We start from the raw sequence: 13534 nt of genomic DNA on the forward strand, positions 1-13534 counted from the left end.
ACTAGTAAGACGATTAGGCCCAACTAGTAGGCATGCGTCACGCATTAGTAGCCTTCTGGACTCTACTAGTAGCACCAAAATGCCCACTAGTAGTTTTAACCTCACAGTCAACATGTCGATGTACTACTAGTATTACGATCTGTAAGTCTGTACTTGTAAAAATGCTCCACAGCTGTTTATTGACATCCCCGGTTGAATGTAAAACTAAATTAAAAGAATTACACGTATATTTAAGCAAACGTATCTTATGCTTACACAAGTCAGATAGCTTAATGCTAACACAATAAGCAGAACTCCATAGACAGGCTAGCGAGTTAGCGTCGGTGTCATGATAGAAATCTTTAAATAAGAAATATTAGAACACAAACGGAACTGCAACGTATATTGAAAGATGATATAACAATACTTACAGGCGTATATTTAAAATCCTTGATATCCAGCTAAGTGTCCATGTACTAGTACACACTTTGTTGTAACTAGTAAGACAACTACATGTTACTCGTGAGGCACAAGTGTGCTCTAATTGATAAATGCGTGCAACTAGTAGGCACTAGTGATGTTATGAAATTCTACTAGTTCACATCTAGTGCTCCTTGTCATACAGCAGTGGGAAAAACGTTACTAGTAAGACACAATCATTCTACTAGTGCATCCTGGTTGCTGTACTTGTGTGTTGGTTTGTCTTACTACTAAGGACAAAGAGCCTACTAGTACACGGACCTTAGGACGGATATTATAGAACAAATGTTGAAATGGCATTCCATAAATGCGTCCTCAGCAGCCTTTTCAAAAGTATTGGGCCACCACAGGAAGTTAGCATGTTTGGCTACTTGCGCGCATGTTGCGTGTGAGGTCTACATCAATCTAGTCTTGCGAGCAGTAAATGTACTGATCCCTGTCCACACCCATCACTCTGTCGAGGCTAATAATAAATAGCGCAGCTAGCATAGGAGCGTCATTGTTGTCTGTGACTGATAGATGAGTAAGCAATTTTGGGTGTAAACTTAAATTACAGGAAATCAATGGAAATGGCGAGGTAAACTGCGGGAAGTTAACCGCTGTTGAATACGACCACAATTCACTAAAATTGCTCTGAAGTCAAAACAAAGGAGACAGGAATCTGTTTCAGGTCACTGTCACGGTCACGCTATTGTTAGCCCTTAGCGATAGCATCTGGCTTTCATTTTATTTGAAACATACACACATTTTTTTTTTTTTTACATTTCTAAAAATACAACAAAAAAAACAGTGTCTGTCGTTATGATACTACATATTGTAATACATATTAAATATTTGTGAAAATATTTAAAATATATTTAAAATGATCTATATATAAAAATGCATAAATGTTTATTCAATAATAATAATAATCAATACAAAACAAAGCAAAAAAGAAAAGAAAATGGAAACAAATCTGGTGACGTCCACGCTTTTTGTCGAAAAACCGAGAAATGGGTTTTTTTTAGTAATAAAAATATTTATAAAAATGTCAATATACAGCACAAATACTAACTAAAAGTAATAATTATTATAATAATATTGTAATATGCATTATTTTTAAAAAGTATTTATTCGTGAATTTTTTTTTTAAAATATACAAAATAATGATATGTCGTAATTATAGTAACTGTCTAAAAATACGGGGAAAAAAGAATAAATAGTACAAATGGAAAGCTTTAAACGGTGTTGAAGATGACTGATTTTTTTTTTTTTTTAATCTTTGGAAGCTGAATTTTTGGAAACTCAACTTTTTCTCGCTTAAAAAGTTTAAAAATAGTATTCAAATTACATTCTGTAGACCATTTTATTTTCACTGTATTGCTCACATTGTACCGAGAAAGCAGCTTTTCTGTTCTATGACACGTTTCCCTCTTTACCGTCATTTGCGTATTGACACAAAAAAAGCCAAAGAACATGCAAAACACACACGTGGAGTTCTTGTTTTACAACCCAAATGTTTTAAATGAAGGCTGCTGGGGAAAATTTGTTGTGCATGCTGGAGTCAAAATGTGCGATATGTACAATGCATTAAAAAAAAACAAAAAAACACCAGAATGCATCGTTTCAACCTTTTCTACTGTCAATTCACATTCAAGTGACCTTACACAAAACATGTTTACAGGTGACATTACATTTTTCCATCTGCCTCTCAAGGAGTTGTCAATAAAGCACATTTGTTACTGCAAACCACGGCATGATTTGTCACTGCATCTGTGTGTGTTTTTTATTTTGTCTGCAACACTTCACTAGTCGTCATTCAAAAACTAGGCACGACAATTAAATATGAATGATTTCTTTGCACAGCCCCCAGAACAAGGATATCATGCCAATATGAGACAGCAGCTGCAGGAAAAGACGGAATTGTGTTTATTATGCTAGCTGGCTAATCTTGTGTAGTCATAACAGCACTCTGCTGCTCGCTAGTGGCCACCTGCCAACATGTTACTACTTTTTTTTAATTTTTTTTTTATTAGGGGTATGCAAAGTACATATGGACCACCAAGTCCTGTGTTTGTTGTGTTAAGTTAGCACGTTTACCCCACTAAAATGTATTTTTATTTGATATTCATTTATCTAAAGAAATATTTGGTTAGTTGATTTATTGTAAATAAAATAAAATATAAAAATATTAGTACATATTTAACTAATTCTATACAAATTGTAGAAAAAATGTGTTTTGGCAAAATAACCATACATATTTTGGTGATTGTTTATCTTTATAAATAATCTATCCATCCATTTTCTGTACCGCTTTATCCTCACAAGGGTCGTGGAAATAATTGTCTAATTAATTGTAACAATTGTAATTATTAATGATACATTAAAACAAATTGAATTTTAAGAAAATTAAAACATTTTATATGCAATGCGACTGTCGATACATAAGCACCAATTATCGATATTGTTGCCACCTCACCCAAAATAATACTATGTGCACGATCATTAAAATGTTTCATATTTTTAAATTTTTAGTAATACTATATCCTGAATGGGAAAAAAGACGAGTGTTTTTGACTAGGTTTTTTTTTGTGGGCAAAATTAGTAATTAGTAAAATTAGTAAAAAATACATTTTTATATTCAAATGTTTTTTTGGTTTTTTTTTTTTTTAAAACTATTTTTATGGCAACTATGCATCAAGCCGGTTATTATTTTGTATTATTTATATAATATAGTATATATTTACATAATTTTACTTTTTCCGATTCACTTATTCAATTCAATTATTTTTACATATATTTTTCTAGCACAACATAAACAGAAATATACATGAACTACATACATGCATGCAAATACATACATGAAATTTTGACCGCAGGAAGCCGAAAAGCTACATTAAGACAAAACAAAAAATATATGTATTGTTTTGTCAATCATTAAATCATGGCGATAATATCAAGTTAAATGTACATTCTCAACCCGAATATATATAAATATATTTGTATTATATAATATATTCAGCCAGCGAGCTAAATATCAAATGTAGATGTTTTAAAATATAAAATAGGTCATTTTCGTCCCACATTAGCTGAAAGTTTGCTTACGCTCGTTTTGTCATAGCAGTGCTTTGCTGCCCTCTACTGGCCATCAATTTACTCAAGCACTGTCACTTTCAAGGCCTTGTGCCACGGTGTGTCAAATCCGATCAATCATCTTCCATCCATCCATCCATCCATCCATTTTCCAACCGCGTATTTTCATGATCAAGAAATAGCCAAGTATATTGTGGAAAGAAAAACTTTTATTAAGTAACTTCCCTGAGTTACATTCAGTCGGACAAACTAGCATTTAGCAGCTTCTTGCAACTCATGAAGGCATACGACGAGTATGTCTGTCAGTATGAGTTAGTATTATAGTGGCAATAATGAGAAAGTGCGAAAAGGCCCGTGTGGTGTTATGATGTAGTTTTTCATTAAATCAGACTCAGACGTTAATCTTCTCAAGAGGTACCCGCTGTGCCATTCGCTGTTAATGCCCCTTTTCATTGCAACGCACTTTAAACGTCCTTCAGAGTACAGTCGGGACACTCAAGTCGGCCACTTGCCAATTCCACCAGACATTTGGGGGGGGGGGGGGGGGGAATACGCCTCGAAGGTCACACCAAATCTCTTACGTGACAAAACGTGATTATATTATTAGTATTATTATCCGTCCCACAATCTGGAAAGATTTCGCTGCGAATCTCACGACTTGTTCATTGTTGATTCTGGTTTTATTTTGAACTTCTCTAAACACTTGTGTGACACTTAAGAATGTTAAAATGTTTAATCAAAACTGTCTCGTCTCGTTTGACCCTGGATTCTAAATCCGAACAAATGGGCCCTGGACGGATGGTTTTCGAGGTTCCACCGTAGTGGACGAGAAGCATCTCGGTTCACATCTTGGTGACATCCATGACGTCGTGAATGTCAGTGACTTGGAAAGCCAAGTTGTGGATGCCCAACTTCTTCTGAGAGTCTTTCTTCTCGTGTTGGTTCCGGTGCCTGGCATCCACGGTGCCCTCGAAGCACTGGGCGCAGTGCGGCGTGGCCACCCGCACGCTTTTGGAAAAGTTGGAGAAATCTACGCAGTACTTGCCCGTCTTGGTTCGCGAGATGATGGGCAGGAAGTTGCGCCCCCACTGGATCTCCTGGGGAATGTAGGAGGTCCGCACCTGGCATGAGGAGCTGGTGGACTCGGCCGTGCCGTCCAGGAAGACCACCAGCTCGAAGTCCTGCTGGGGCAGCGTGTCAGCGGAGATCTCGTAGAAGGGGCTGGCCCGGTTGATCATGTGGTAGAGCGTTAGCGGGCAAACGAAGAACAGGTTATCCTTGCCGGCGTCCACCGTGAAGTGGATGTCCAGCTGGTCCAGGATCAGGGTCTCGCCGTCCGGGGTGGTGGTGGTCTTCATAAGCTTTCCGTAGATCTGGCTCCCGATCAGGAGCGTCTTGCGGAGGTTGGCGACGCGGATCAGGAGGCAGAGTTTGCCGTTCTTCAGGCAGATGACGGCCGTGTCGCTGAAGCTCACCGTCTTGGCTCGCCTCTTGGGTAGAGAGATTTTGGCCAGGATGACTCCGCACATGAAGCTGTTGATGAAGACGCCCGCCATCGACTGGAGGATGAGGATGGCCACCGTCCCGCCGCACTGCCCGGTCGGTGCTCGGCCGCCGTAGCCGATGGTGGTCTGCGTCTCCAGCGAGTAGAGGAAGGCCGTGGTCAGGCTGTTGACGTTGGCGATGCACATGACGTGACCGTCGGTGCGATTGCGCGCCGACATGTCGCCGTTGCTCCTGGCGATCCAGTACCACAGCAGGCTGAAGATGAACCAGCTCCCCGTGAAGGACGCCACGAACAGAATCAGCACGAAGCGCCAGCGGATCTCCACGAAGGTGGTCCACATGTCCACCAGGTAGGCCAAGTGGTTTCCCGACTCCACGTTGCCGAACTGGATGTTGCAGCGGCCGTCTTTGGTCACCAGGCGGCTTTTGCGACCCGAGTGCCCCTTCGGCTGGATGGGAACATCCTGGAACATCCTGGAACTACTGAGGGTGGTGGTGGTGGTGTTAGTTTCCACATATAAATGATGATATAAAATTTTATACAGTACCTTGACTTGTGAGTTCTGTCATCCAGCTTGTAACTCAATTTACTCTTATTTAGTATTGGTGGCCGGTATCGGCAGCTCTCACGAGTTCCCGATACCTTGAAATAAGGCCGGTCGGTATTGGCCCGATACCTGCGGTACTCGCCCATCCGTATGTATTAATGAGATGTCGCAACAAATCTTGCGTGACTTCATCAAAACTTCTGCATATCTAACGCCGCTAACGATGAATCGGAACACGCATCCGTCCCTCGTCATCGAAGCTGACTTTAGAATTTGACTCTAAATTGGCACAAAAGCTCTGACGTCGAACATGATGGACTTCATCAACGTATTGCGTGACCAATTGGAATACGCCTCTATCCCTTGATATCAGGTTTACAATCAGGGTGTACAAAATTGCATACCTATTAAGGCAGTGGTTATCAAAGTGCGGTACAGGTACTATTAGTGGTTTGCGGGCTCCCCAAAAAACTTCAGTTCAGTTGTATTTAACTTGTAATACCTTTGCAGTAAGCATTCAGGAACTGTTTGTTGATGAACATTTATTTAGGCAACCAACAATTTATATGTGACTCTCAAGCGCGGCACATTTGAATTGAATCACTATTGAAATTGTGTTTTCAATTGTCCAATATTTAAGCACAGTGTGAATGTTCAACCTGCGCATAATGTTACAAATATTTTTTCGGAATAAAATCTCGGTCCCGTTTTTGACGAACATTTCTGTCCTCTGTGCTACTCTAGTTTGGTGGTAGTTGGAGAGCTAAGTATTTATTTTTTATTTTTTTTAGGTGTTACTTGATGCAAAAAGTTTGACAAGCACTACATGCACAAAAGTATTGGGACAAGTGCAGTAAGTAACCTTTGATCCCACCATAAACAGTTATTTTAGAGTGACTATGACAGTTGTAAAATATTTACGAGCTAATTAACAGTATGTTTGCTCAAGTGAAGTTAAGAAAAGAAGGCGGGAAAAAAAAACAAGTGTACCTCTCATACGCGCTCCCTTGATCAGAGTACGGAGAGACTCGAAGTCCCTCACAGGAACTGTGTCACTTTCATTGGGATGTGAACGAGGAGGTGAACGTGTGGAAGGCTTTGCGGGAAGCTCTTTGGCGTCACTGTCCTTCGTCTATTCGCGTCACGGATAGTTTTCTTAACGCGACGAAACACGCAAGTTTGATGAAGTGGTAACAATGCCGAGGGTCGATGAACGCACCGCGCGTGACGCATTTGGGGACGGTGAGACAACGCACTTTTTCGGGAGACAAAAAAAAAGACTTTTATTCAGTATACATACATTGAATTGGTGCATTGTCTTGAAAACACAAATGTTATATTTTTCCACTGAAATTCATTTTAAAAATACAAAAGATGCCACTCACGTGTATCAGCACTAACTTTGCCATTTGTTTCAAAACTATATTCAAAATATCAACACAATGTAGGAATTAATAAAAGGGCATAAGGGTATTAAAAACGTCATCAATTTCATAAATGACAACAATTGAGTTACCCCCTTCTAGTTGTCAGTTGTAATTGATGCTGTACTGTGGCTAAGATCAAGTTTAGAATAAAACAAAAACACACTTTTGCATACAGAAAACGTTCGGCTGCACGTACCTGGATGCAGAGTTAACCTTCTGCTGGTTCTGCCGGTCCGACCGCGTTTATTTTAATCCACAGTGAAATGTCCTAATCCCAGCCACATGCCACCAGCGTGTACACTGGACGCATTAGATGCACAACAGCCACAGTGGGGGGAGGGTGGGCGTGGCGTGCCCCCCCCCCCCCCCCCAACCCCCTTTCCCTGCGGCATCATCATCACCTAAAATAATGTCATGTCATAGAAACGGTAGATCTGGGAGAAAATATTTTTTTCTACTCCCCCGTTCAAGGGAGCCCGAGTGGGGTTAGTTGGTGGTTCTGCCATGAGAACGGCATTAAAGAAATCCCTCAATTGCGCCACGGACGCCTCCCCCTTTCATTCCCCCTCTTCAAACCTGCCATCACATTAGCATGACAAAGAACAAGAACAAAACAAAGGGCAGCTTTTGGAAACAAGCCACTGAGAACTCGAGTGGGGTAACTCCATTTTTCTCATTTTGCAAGAGAGTGATTTCAAGTTTCAAGGCTGCAATATTTATATTTTGGCAATTTCCGTCAATTGTTACTTCTTCTGGATACTTGTTTTGACTGAAATTGTGGCATATTGGACATTCATTCAGATCATATTGCTTGCAATTCTATCCAAAAACTGAGGTCAGTAAACAACAGAAACAAACTGGGGGAAAAAAAAAAAGAAAAAAAAAAAAGAAAAGGGAATCGTGGTCGAAGTCCCAAAAGCCAACAAATCTCTCAGTCTGTGAGGCCAACCCATTCGCACCCTTTCCCGAACCCTAGCGAGGACCAAAAGAAGGTCCGGCCTCTACACGATGTTCCTCTCCAACACGGGCTCCCGGTCGGCGATGCGGCGGAAGCCGAGTCGGCTCAGGTCTACCGTGCTGAAGCCGCCGTCCAGGATGAGCTCGGCGACGGCGCGGCCCACGGCGGGCGAGTGCTGCAGGCCGTGGCCGCTGAAGCCCGTGGCGAAGTACATGTTGCTGACCAGCGGGTGCGTGCCCACGATGCCGTTCTGGTCCAGCGTGTTGTAGTCGTAGTAGCCCGCCCAGGCGCTCGTCACCTGGCCGCAAACCACAGCCCAACGATAAACACTCTTAGCAGTAATTTGAGCATTAGCCATCCCGTGGCTGCTTTTAAGGACTTTAAATTAGCGCAGTGACGTTTTTGGTGTGCTCCACGTCACGCTAAATTGAATACCTTCAGTTTTTCGAAAGCGGGAACACGGTGCGCCAGTTCGGGCCAAATTTTGTCCTGGAAAAACTGGTGGTCCACATCCAGATTGGCCACATCCGGCTCCTCTCCCTGGCACAACACGAAGACACACTTCAATTTCTGGGTCTTTGAGACTTTTCGGTGCGCACTGCTATGCTGGACAAATCCACCTCATTTCTTGTTGACATGTGAAACTGGTGCAGGCGGAGCTAACTGAAGGAATTCGCCCAAATGGCTAGTTCCAACCAAAATGGCCGACTTCCTGTGCACTTTTGGGCACCGGTCCTTGAGACTTTTTCGTGATTCCACAATCACAATCGACACGTCCATCCAATTTGGCGTTTAATGCTGAAAGTGGTGTTTTTTTTCTCCTCTCGCTCTCTCTAACTTTCGAACTACAATCATTTCTGGTTCCCCATCCTCGTTTAAGCAGCTTATCCAGACCTGGTCCGGCGACCTGCCCGCGATGTAGTTCCCCCCGAAGCCCTCCCTCCTGAAGTACACGCCCGATTGGTCGACAAGGAAGGGCGTGTCCAGACCGGGCCCGTCGGGACAGTGGAAGACGTAGATGAACCTGAAACACAATTTCGGCATACAACGAGGACGATGACGTGTTACTGGTGAAGCAAAACTGTGCACTCGTTGACAACTACGTGCAACTAGTAACAGACTTTATTATTATAAGTTTGACCTTTTCCTGGGCTCGACGGGGATCGGGATTCCGGCCAGGGTGTCCTCGGGTCCGAGTCCCGCTCCCAGCATGTGGGCCAGTTTTGCCGAGAAGGCCCCGGCCGCGTTCACCGCCACGGCGCACTCCACGGGCTGGAACTCCAAACTGTTGGGCATCTGCACCTGAGCCCGCGGAAATAAAACCGAACGTTACAGTGAACCCCTGCTAGATCGCAGTTCAGCTTTGACACTCCTGCAATATTACTCATTTCTAGGCGATCGTTTTTCCTGGGTTTTTACAGCACACGCGCAAGTTCACATTTAGAGTTGTGCGCCTTCACTGTACCACTACTTTGGTCTAAATGAAGCTTCTCAACTCAATTCAACATAGTTCCTTGACACCAACATTCCATGAGATGGTGTTAAAGCACGACTTTTGGCTAAAAAACAGTCCTCAGCTCACTTCAACATAGTTCCTTGAGACCAAGATACCACAAGCAGACGCCAAAGCATTACTTTTGTCTAAATGAAGCTCCTCATATCCCTTGAACATAGCTTCTTGGTACCAAAGCAATACTTTGAATCACATTACTTTTATTGTTTTGGCCCGAGCAATAAAACCCGAATGTACGGAGAACTTTTAAAAGTGTTTCAATAGGTTAAAGTATTTTTGGACTAAGTTTACAAATGTGTTTAAAGGGTTCAGGTTGTGTCACTGCCGCTCACTTGAACGGATTTGATCCTCCTCAACTCCAAACGTTGGCCGTCCTCCGTCATGACCTCGTTGGATGAATATTTAAACCCTGACAAAGAGACACGACGTCATTCCATGACATATTAACGTGTCGTTAATGTATTGTGGCGAGAGGACAACGTGTAGCCACCGGTGACTTCTCCGCAGCACTGGACGACGCCCATGGAGATGGCCTTCCTCCTCAAGGCGTTCAGCAGCGTCCACGGGTCGAACCAGCCCTCGTTTTCCACACCTGCGCGGACGCCCACACCGATAAGCGTTCTTAGTGGACATGCGCAAATGAATACTAACACCCCGAGCTGGTCGCCAGCCAATTGTAGACATATACTCACCGTATGAAGCAAGTGCCACATCTTCTGTGTTCATCCAGGGAAATGTCTCTTTCAGTTGCGTCGGCGAGAGAAGTGACACTTGGGCTCCCGCCGCCCTTCAGGAACGCAAACAAATGGATGAACATTTGGCTCGTCATTGTGAATACCGAACGTGAGAACGAACCGCTGGGTGTGGTAGTTGTCCTCCATGATGTGCGCCGCCTTGTCACTGGCCAGCAACAGGTACCCCGCCTGGTTGAACTGCACGTCCACCGGGTCCTCGTTCAGCACGCCCAAGTGCTCCTGATGAACGGTACTCACTGAGTCCTTTACTCATCGACTCACTCGGTTAGGCACCGCGATGCGGACCTACGTTGATGTTCCTCAGGAAGTCGGCGGAGGCCATGGACAGGCTGATGTTTTCCAGCAGGGAGAACTGCTGGCGGATCCCCCCGGCCGACAACACCGTGGATGCCCGCGAGTACTGATGGATGAGAAATGAAGAAGGAATCGCCCAAATTAGTTCAATAACAGCTTTTTCCTGACGTTAAAAAGTCATTTTGAGTTTGCTTCATCATCTCAATGAACACAATTCATTCATTCATTCATTCATTCAATGACATTTATTATACCTTTATTCACATTTATCATTTTTGGAAACTCAAGTGTCAAGCATGTTTCACATTAGTCTTTGAAAATAAGGTAGTAGTCATATTCTTTTTTTTTTGGTGTAATTATATTTTAAAAAAAAAGCACCCCCAAAAATATTTCACAACTAATTATCATTTTATTCATTTAAAAATAATACACATTTTCCCACAATAGTCGTTGAAGGGAGCAGTAAAAATGTCCTTCAAGGAGCGCTTTAAATTGTGGGGGAATCTTCAAATCACCTGAAATATTTTCACTTGGATTTAGGTCTGGGCTCTGGGAGGACCATTCCAAAACATTTGTCCACCGGAGAAGCCATTTATTTGTCAATTTGGATGTTTTTTTCTTCTGTCCCTCAAAATTAATAATTATATCATTATTCTAATTATTATTATTATTATGTGTCGTTCGTTACCTGTCAGCTGCAGTATCGTCATTGTCTTATTAATTTATGATTTAAAAAAAATAAATAAAATGTTTTGTTCACTATTAACGAATAATATTTTTACTTTTGGTTTGTATAAATGTATCACTACTTTGGCTGTCGATGTAGATATGAATAATATACAAGTAGGCGTGTGCAATAAACCGCGCACCAGTGTGAGCGCGAATGGGGCTGCTACTGACCGTGGTGTCCTTCTCCACCACGACGACTTTGAGCCCTCCGCGGATGCCCTCCTTCTTCTTGAGCCAGTAGGCGACGGCCCAGCCCACCACGCCGCCCCCGACGATCACGATGTCGGTCCTCTCCGGGGGCAAGTTGGGGTTAATGTGCAGGGGGCTCCAGGCGCTGCCCGGCAGGGCGTCCCTCGCCTTCTTCCTCGTGGCGGCCAGCTTGGCCTCCAGGTCTCCGGGGAAAATGGCGACATTTTAGTAAAACTTTGTTTTATCTTAGAATTTCAAATCGTGAGCATGAAATTGTATCATGTTCCTGAATGTTTTGGAGGTGCTCTTAAATTCGGCGTGAGTTTAAGTTAACTAACATTCATATTTTAACGCAAAATCCACTTTATTTTTCTTCAGTTCGTGTCAACGCGCGCCACGGAGCTTTCGGCGGTGCCCTACCTTTAAAGAAATCATTCCGCAGCGGCGTCCCGGTGCTCAGGCTTCGGCGTGACGCTACGAGTCCACACGGCCGCCTGGGGTCCGGAGCGACCCGTCTGAAGGTGAGCAGAACCCGGAGCGTCCGCACATTTGCACACAGGCTGCGCCACGTTGACATCGCTTTGCGTTAACTAGCGTACGGCTTGACGGAAAGCTTGCAAATGTTCCCCAAACATATTTTGGTTTGGCGCAGTACAAATATGTCATTTGACAGCCGCGAGAAAAACCTTGCACAACTTCACTAAGACCAAGCATGTGGGCTTTCCTCAAAATAAAAGCTCAGTTTTGCTATCGCCCCTCTCTGTTGTTGAAATACTCACACTTATAAAAGAATAATCAAATTAAAACACCTATATCAGACACTCAACCCACGAAACACGACCAATAGTTAAAAAATAATTCCAAAAAGCCACGCACTATTAGGAAAGTAACTTACTTTGAAAAGATCGCCACGGAACAGCGCTGGTACTTCCGTAAACTTCAACACGCGCGTAACACGAGTAGACTTTGTCATGTGGCCACAATTGGCCAATCAGAGATAAGATTTGTCAAGGGCGTTAAAGTATGCGTAAAAAACAAACTAACAAACAAAAACACTTTTTTTTTTAAATTTGCGAAAACATTTGCATAAGCAACCTACCAACATTGCTTTCAAAAAATATTAATGGAATCATTGGAGGTATTTTGGGGCATTCTTTTTTCTCGGACTTTGGGGGCCATGGTGCCTTTCACCTGCCATATCAGCATTTGAAAATGCAACTTGGAAATGATGTTTGTGGAGAACTGTACCTGTCACCATGAAGCTCAGTCAAGGTGGAGAAAAAAATCTTTCCGCCACTGCCGCCGCCGCCGCCGCACACCTGCTTGGTAAAAATATCATTTCACGCCCACGAGAGCGCCAAATCAGACGAGGCCAGCGATTGAGGGGGGCGGAAAAAGAGCAAATGTGTGCTATCTGGCACTTTGTCGGCATGTAAAAACATCCTCACAGACAACGTACAACAATAAAATGCCTATTTTTGGCCTTTGTACGTGTTTATGATTACAAGTTGTGATAAATATTATGAATACACATGCATGTATATGATTATTATGTCTTCAATTGCAAACAAAACTTGAATTGTACAAGCCATTTTAGGAGTGTGCACGTGTTGGCCGACAGAGGGCAGCAGGAAGCTACACATCAATCGCGCAGTGCTTTCCAGTTTATTAGGCCACGAGTGGGTCAAATGATTAGAAACGGCTGTCAGTTACAGATGTACACTGTCAATAAAAATTGTGCATTTGCAGCCGTTTAAAAAAAAACAACAAACAAACAAAAACCTTACTTTATTTTTTTTAAATGCAATTTAATCACAATAATGATGAATTACAGCTGTGTCACACATATCTGTCTTTAAATAATAATATATATTTTTTTCAGTTTGGATCGAATACAACTTTTTCCTTAGTTTTTGTTTGATTGGCTGGGAGAAATCACATGGGTTCTATGAGGGCGTAAAAGTATTACATAGCCTTTTTTTTCTCAACGTTCAAGGACACATTCTCACCTGAAGTTCCAGGAACATTTCGTCCTTGGAACTAGTATCGCCTAGAACACAAAAAAGGTTCCAGTCTCATGGGTT

The 13534-nt window shown here is 42.7% G+C and overlaps 2 protein-coding genes across 4 annotated transcripts; both read right to left on the reverse strand.

Moving 5' to 3' along the window:
• Positions 1 to 3378: 3378 nt before the first annotated feature.
• On the reverse strand, positions 3379 to 5651 carry LOC133466998 (ATP-sensitive inward rectifier potassium channel 1-like). Its single transcript, XM_061751341.1, has one exon. The coding sequence runs from the start codon at positions 5508 to 5510 to the stop codon at positions 4374 to 4376; it is 1137 nt and encodes a 378-aa protein (XP_061607325.1). The 5' UTR covers positions 5511 to 5651; the 3' UTR covers positions 3379 to 4373.
• Positions 5652 to 7326: 1675 nt separating this feature from the next.
• On the reverse strand, positions 7327 to 12753 carry foxred1 (FAD-dependent oxidoreductase domain containing 1). Of its 3 annotated transcripts, XM_061751338.1 has the most exons (11): positions 11871 to 12753; positions 11433 to 11653; positions 10528 to 10638; positions 10339 to 10457; positions 10176 to 10270; positions 9974 to 10075; positions 9816 to 9892; positions 9112 to 9272; positions 8865 to 8994; positions 8406 to 8510; positions 7327 to 8268 (listed from the first exon to the last, which is right to left on the reverse strand). In XM_061751338.1, the coding sequence occupies exons 1-11, from the start codon at positions 12025 to 12027 to the stop codon at positions 8014 to 8016; spliced, it is 1533 nt and encodes a 510-aa protein (XP_061607322.1). In that variant the 5' UTR covers positions 12028 to 12753; the 3' UTR covers positions 7327 to 8013. The 3 variants fall into 3 exon arrangements, with proteins under 3 accessions (XP_061607322.1, XP_061607323.1, XP_061607324.1); XM_061751339.1 differs by lacking the exon at positions 11433 to 11653 and having other exon boundaries at positions 11871 to 12030; XM_061751340.1 differs by lacking the exon at positions 11871 to 12753 and having other exon boundaries at positions 10524 to 10638; positions 11433 to 11448.
• Positions 12754 to 13534: the final 781 nt, after the last annotated feature.

This window comes from Phyllopteryx taeniolatus, chromosome 17 (assembly GCF_024500385.1).
Source record: "Phyllopteryx taeniolatus isolate TA_2022b chromosome 17, UOR_Ptae_1.2, whole genome shotgun sequence".
NCBI classification, from domain to species: domain Eukaryota; kingdom Metazoa; phylum Chordata; class Actinopteri; order Syngnathiformes; family Syngnathidae; genus Phyllopteryx; species Phyllopteryx taeniolatus.

Coding starts and splice junctions, on each gene's coding strand:
- LOC133466998 (XM_061751341.1), bottom strand. CDS start 5,510: ATGTTCCAGGATGTTCCCATCCAGCCGAAGGGGCACTCGGGTCGCAAA.
- foxred1 (XM_061751338.1), bottom strand. CDS start 12,027: ATGTCAACGTGGCGCAGCCTGTGTGCAAATGTGCGGACGCTCCGGGTT. Junction 11,654..11,870: donor GCGGAATGATTTCTTTAAAG/GTAGGGCACCGC, acceptor TTTTCCCCGGAG/ACCTGGAGGCCAAGCTGGCC. Junction 10,271..10,338: donor GACAACTACCACACCCAGCG/GTTCGTTCTCAC, acceptor GCGTTCCTGAAG/GGCGGCGGGAGCCCAAGTGT.